This window comes from Sebastes fasciatus, chromosome 9 (assembly GCF_043250625.1).
Source record: "Sebastes fasciatus isolate fSebFas1 chromosome 9, fSebFas1.pri, whole genome shotgun sequence".
In the NCBI taxonomy this organism is placed as follows: Eukaryota; Metazoa; Chordata; class Actinopteri; order Perciformes; family Sebastidae; genus Sebastes; species Sebastes fasciatus.
Window position 1 is genome coordinate 34,360,244 of NC_133803.1, and position 6,549 is coordinate 34,366,792.

The 6,549-nt window shown below is 36.9% G+C and overlaps 1 protein-coding gene across 1 annotated transcript; it reads left to right on the forward strand.

The window, feature by feature from the left end:
• LOC141774598 (homeobox protein Hox-D9b-like) lies at window positions 1-6,549 on the forward strand. Its single transcript, XM_074647380.1, has 2 exons — window positions 1-1,011; window positions 3,714-6,549. Exons 1-2 carry the CDS (start codon window positions 294-296, stop codon window positions 3,956-3,958), a joined length of 963 nt encoding a protein of 320 aa, XP_074503481.1. The 5' UTR covers window positions 1-293; the 3' UTR covers window positions 3,959-6,549.

Consider the following 6,549-nt stretch of genomic DNA (forward strand, 5'->3'; position numbering starts at 1 on the left):
GCTCTCGGCCTTTAGGCATCATCCAGCAGGCCCATCTGGCAGACAGGCTACGGGCCTATTATCACATATCTGAGCACAAAAGAAGGATTAGATTTATTCCCTATATACCGGGTAAATACAGTGTAAACCATGTGATCCTCGGTGGAACCAATAAGCAGCCGAGGAGAAGGTAAGGAGAGGAAAAAAAAAAAAATACTACCATTTTAGTGGGAGGATGTATAAGCCACTATAGCAGCCCCATCTAACGTTTTACAGTCGCACTTTCTTTTTATTGAAATAATAAAATAATAAACATGTCGCTAACGAATTATTATTCCATGATGGGGCTGCAGACTGAGGAGCCGTTCGGGGCGCATTTCATCCCTGGAGGTCTGCAGGGTTCAGCGGGAGGCTGCGTGAAGCCAGGCCGGAGAGGAGCTGCTGCAGCCGGGGAGGAGGAGGAGGAGGAGGAGGGGACCCCTGGATCCGGAGCACACATTCCTGATTTTTCACATTTTTCCAACAAACAAACGAGCTTAAACGGGTTTTCTCCCTGGGCCAACACCTCCACTAACTCTGCGCCCTCGTCTCCGCAGCTGCAGTCCGCCCAAGGAGCCTCCATCCCGGGCCTTTTCCATCCACATCACCTCCTGAGCCACCACCACCACCACCACCACCACCCCTACTACGGCGCGCAGACGCACAGCCACGCCGAGCACCACGCGTCCTCGGCGGCCTCAGAGAGCAGGTTCGTCCGCTGCTGGGAGGAGAGCGCGTCGACTCCAGCCTCCTCGGACACCTCTCTGGTGCACTTCTCCTCGGCTCAGGGTGACCTGTCCGAGCCGAGCCCGAGGTACGAGCCGGTTAAACCCGAGAGTTCACCTCCACAGTCCCACCACAGCCCCGAGGATTCCAGCTTCTCCAGGCCGACCGAGGTGGTTCTAGAGCGGCTTGGCACCGTGGAGGAGCTCGGTGCCAAGCCGGAGCCCAAAAAAGAGGAGGAGAGGAAAACCAAGCAGCAGATTGACCCAGGTAAACCCACATATAGACTAACTCAGGAATGTCTATTAGCATTTAAGAATGTGCATATATGCAATGCAATATACAGGTGTGTGTGTGTGTGTGTGTGTGTGTGTGTGTGTGTGTGTGTGACTGTGGCCTAAGTAAGTAGGCTAAGTGTGACTTTTATAGCCCAATAAATGTCTTGTAAACGGTAAAATATAAAACTTTATTGTCCATTAAAATAATGAAGGTTAAAATATATATAAATACTATTATTATTATTGTTATTATTATAAAGGTTATTTGCTGCTGTTTGAGGCAGGCTGCATTGTGCAAGCTACAAACATTAAGTAGATGAATCCTGGCTATTTAAAATGCTTTAAACCTCATTTATGACCAGCTAATAGAAGTTTATAGTGTTTTATTTAATTGCACATAACAATAAACCAAAAGTCTATTTACAGAAAGTTATAATGTAATGCCAAGAAATAATAATAGCCAATAAAATGTATTGTTATTATTATTATTATTATTATTATTATTATTATTATTATTATTAGTGTTATTATTATTATTATTATTATAAGCCCAGACATATTGTTTTGCTTCATGTCATGCATTTTTTCGTGTTCTTCTGTCATTTTTGTTTGTTATAATTCAAAGTTTAAAAAAAAAATACTTTTATGGATCTCAAGTTAAAATACTATTATTATTATTGTTATTATTATTATAAAGGTTATTTGTTGCTGTTTGATGCAGGCTGCACTGTGCAAGCTACAAACAGTGAAGGGCCTACAGTATAAATCATTAAGGTCGTTTTGGATTGACATGCTTATAAAAATATATTGGCTATTTTTGTTTTAATTTTTTTTGCACAATAAGCTTGGAACATTAATTACATAACATAGAATAAATCATCATTCTACTACAGTACAGAGACATGCAGCACAAGCTTTATACCTGCGTTTTTCTCCTGAGTGGCAAATTGTTAAATGAAAGAGGACGAGGAGAGAAAAACAAAGCAGCAGATTGACCAGGTAAAGCCACATATAGACTATACTCAGGAATGTTTATTAGCATTTAAGAAGTGGTAATACTCAGGTGTGTGTGTGTGTGTGTGTGTGTGTGTGTGTGTGTGTGTGTGTGTGTGTGTGTGTGTGTGTGTGTGACAGGGAGGGTGACTGTGGCCTAAGTAAGTAGGCTAAGTGTGACTTTTATAGCCCAATAAATGTCTTGTAAACGGTAAAATATAAAACTTTATTGTCCATTAAAATAATGAAGGTGCTATTGCTGTTATTTAACAATTTGCCACTCAGGAGAAAAACGCAGGTATAAAGCTTGTGCTGCATGTCTCTGTACTGTAGTAGACTGATGATTTATTCTATGTTATGTAATTAATGCTCCAAGCTTATTGTGCAAAAAAATAAATACAAAAAATAGGCAATATATTTTTATAAGCATGTCAATCCAAAACGACCTTAATGATTTATACTGTTGGTCCTTCACTGTGTGTAGCTTTGCACAATGCAGCCTGCCTCAAACAGCAACAAATAACCTTTATAATAATAATAATAATAATAATAATAATAATAATAATAATAGTATTTTAACTTGAGATCCATAAAAGTATTTTCTTTTTTCAAAACTTTGAATTACAGCAAACAAAAATGACAGAAGAACACGAAAAAATACATGACATGAAGCAAAACAATATGTCTGGGCTTATAATAATAATAATAATAATAATAATAATAATAATAATAATAATAATAATAATGATAATCATAATAATAATAATAATAATAATAATAATAGTACTAATAATAATAATAATAATAATAATAATGATAATTATAATAATAATAGTAATACCACTACTATAATAATAATAATACATTTTATTGGCTATTACTGTTTTTCTTTTTTCTTGGCATTACATCATAACTTTCTGTAAATAGACTTTTGGTTTATTGTTATGTGCAATTAAATAAAACCCTATAAACTTCTATTAGCTGGTCATAAATTAGGTTTAAAGCATTTTAAATAGCCAGGATTCATCTACTTCATGGTAAATAAAGCCTTTCAGGAGATCTGTGCCCAGCAAAGCGAGCAAAGATGTCTTAATACTTGTTGCTGTCTGTCTGTCTAACTATAATTTCACTCTCTGGCTTTCTGCTTTACTTTTTCTTTTTTTTAAGTGGCCAATAAAGCATTTTTAGATCAGTCACAGGTTCATATATCCCTCCACCAACTGCAGTTTAATAATTCTAAAAATGAGTTGGCTTTTCACCAACCTGCTCTGCCTGCAGGCTCTCACACAGAGATTTACACTTTATTGGGTATATTTATTGCTGCTCGCTGTCTTCCCAAAAAAACATTTTCATCTTAGCTACATCACAAACCACAAACATAATTTTACATAATGTCAAATTATGTTAAATTATTAAAAATGAAAGAAGGGGTAAAATGAGGGCATAATAAACAACTGTTTGCTAAAAGGACTAATATAAGAAAGAAAAGAAGTGTCTTTATTTATGGAGCTGTGCTCGGAGCATGTGGTATTGTTTCTTTTTCTAATGAGCCAAAAGTTGCAGGCTCATAAAATTTGTTCCTGAGAATATTTTCTCTGATTTTTATGTCAGTCTTTGAACTCCTTGCAGCACACACCATGCAGCAGCTGGCTTGCAGTTCACGTAAAAATCTCTGCAACCCCTGTGTCTTTTTTTCTGCAGACAATCCAGCAGCTAGTTGGATCTACGCCAAGTCCACCAGGAAGAAAAGGTGTCCATACACCAAACACCAGACCCTGGAGCTGGAGAAGGAGTTCCTCTACAACATGTACCTGACCAGGGACCGGCGTCTGGAGGTGGCGGGACTCTTAAATCTGACAGAGAGACAGGTCAAAATCTGGTTCCAGAACAGACGGATGAAGATGAAGAAGCTGATGATCCGGGAGAGGAGGCCCGTGAATGAATGATGGATTTGGAGACGAGGCTGGGGATGTTTTTTTTTCCATTTTACTCTCCAGGATAGGTGAGGATGTGGTGATGTTGTAGCTGATAAAAAAGAAACGCAGTGCACCAAGAAGCCCAAGATCTTTTAACATCAGCTGGCACGAGCAGCTGTTACTAAGCAACGGATTGTGTGTGGAAAACTGCAGTGGTGAAACTCTGCAGGGGGAGACCAGGATGTGTTGTAACACTTTTACATAAAAAACATATTCCTCAGAATAAAAAACATTTACAGAAAGATCCATAAATTGAATAAAAAAAAAAAAAATAACAGTTGATATCAAAGACTTTGCTCATTTTAAAAACTCATCTGTTTTTTATATCTCACATGTCCAAAAACTGAAACTACTTGACTTCACATAAATTGTCTGTGCTTTTCTGCCAAAATGCGAATAGCGTTTTATGATTTAATGCTGAAACTATTGTCCTCATAAAAAGCTGCTTTCAGAGTGCCAGACGTCTGTTATGGCCTCAAATAGTCGCAGAGTGTTTTTTTTTTTTAAATGAAATACTTGTGGAGGAGAAGCCTAAGCAAACAGAAGCCTGACCACTTAATCATGATAACAGACTAAAAGAGAGACAAGAGAGGGACACAAAATCAGAGAGATGATGTACAACGGAATATGAGAAATTGATGCATTTAATTAATCCCTTTATTATCTTTAATTTAAAGGTGCAATCTGTTCTCCTTGGTTTAAAATACTGCAATTTAAAAGTTGAGTGTGTCCATATTGTTGGTTTAAAATACTGTAATTTGAAGTGATTTGCATGGTCCACTGTCAATGTGCTGCTATTCAGCCTCATTGCTTCTGGTTGACGACACCACTACTCCCACAAAAATGTGAGTCTGTGTTGTCAGGCTATTAAATAGGCGTTATCAGTAAGCACCACAGATGTGGATCAGTAGGGGCCTACTACACCCACTAGTAGGTTTTATCATCTATTCACATGGTAGATCACCGAAAGAAGGAATAAAAGAAGGGTTCACATCCTGTGTGAAACCAACGTCTAGTTGTGTTTGTGTTCAGAAGTTTGACTTTCACTTTTGAAACGTCATTTTAAGCCGGAACATGATGTTTGTCCCTAAACTTAACTAAGAGTTTTTGTTGCCTAAACCTAAAAAAATTAGTTTTGGTAATGTTTATTTCAGTTTTACGGCATGTTAGAATATGTGGCTTTTAAGTTTCGCTCTCACGTATAGTAGGCCCCTAATGATCCACATCTATTGGGCTTATAGCGACCGATATATTACATGTGAAATATATGAAAATAACATGTACTTATTGAAATGTGAAATCTTTACATGTGAAATGTTTTTTTTCCTCATGAAATTAACAAATGAAATGTGTGTCGAATGTCATAAATTCAGGTTTTTTTTTCAAACCAGACAAAAACACAATAACTTCTTTTTTAACTGAGCTGCAAATAGGTTATAAGGTGGATATATTATTTCTGCTAGAGATGGCTGAATATGTGCACAAAAACAACAAAGTGAGATGTTATCAGACTGATTAGCTGTAGATACACTACGGTATTTAAAGTAGTGAGTACATTTACTCAAGTACTGTACTTTTTTGAGGTACTTTTCTGCTACTTTCAACTTCTACTCCACTACAATTCAGAAGGAAATACTGTACTTGTTTACTCCACTACTTATTTTTAAAGCTTTAGTTACTTTGCAAATTTTTATTATCGATAAACTAATAGGTTATACTATATTATTATAGGTTAAGCTACCCAGCAGTATATAAAGTCATTAAATGAGCTCCTTTACCAGCTGCAACATATAACATACTTACCCTGGAATCTGCGTAATGAGTACTTTTACTTTTTCCTTTTAAAGGGGAACACCTCCCAAATTAAGAATTCCTATATGATATTTCCACGGTTTAGTGAAGTTCAATCATTATGTGTGAACATGAACAACTCTCTCTCTTAAAGCCACAAACCAGAGAAGTAAGACTGAAACTTGTGATGTCATCGGGTATAAAGTCTAGACAATGAATGGGAGACTGATTTTGTGTTTTCTTTTTAAGAGCTTTATTCTATTGTAGAGTTCTCAGTTGTGAAACAGAAAATGTTCCCATATACTCGTTCTATAATGTTCTCCTGGTTGCTCTCAGTGTCATCTAGAACATCTCTCCCACACTTTATACCCTACGACATCACAAGTTTAAGTTTTAGCGCTCTAGTTTTGGGATTTGGGAGAGAGTTGTTCATGTTTTTACTTAAGGTTTTACTCTGTAGTATTGCTACTTTTACTCAAGTAAAAGATCTGAAACTTCTTCCACCATCTCAACACCATCCATGTGAAAAGTTACGGATTTCTGTGTTAAGGAGTATTGTTGTCAGGCTATTAGATAGCCGTTATCAGTTGCTATAAGCCCCATAGATGTGGTTTAGTAGGGGCCTACTACACCTACTAGTAGGTTTTATCATCTATTCACATGGTAGATCACCAAAATAAGGTATTTCCTTTTTTTTTTGCCTAAACCTAAATAAGTTGTAGTTTTGTTCCCTAAACCTAAAGAAGTTGTAGTTTTGTTGCCTAAACCTA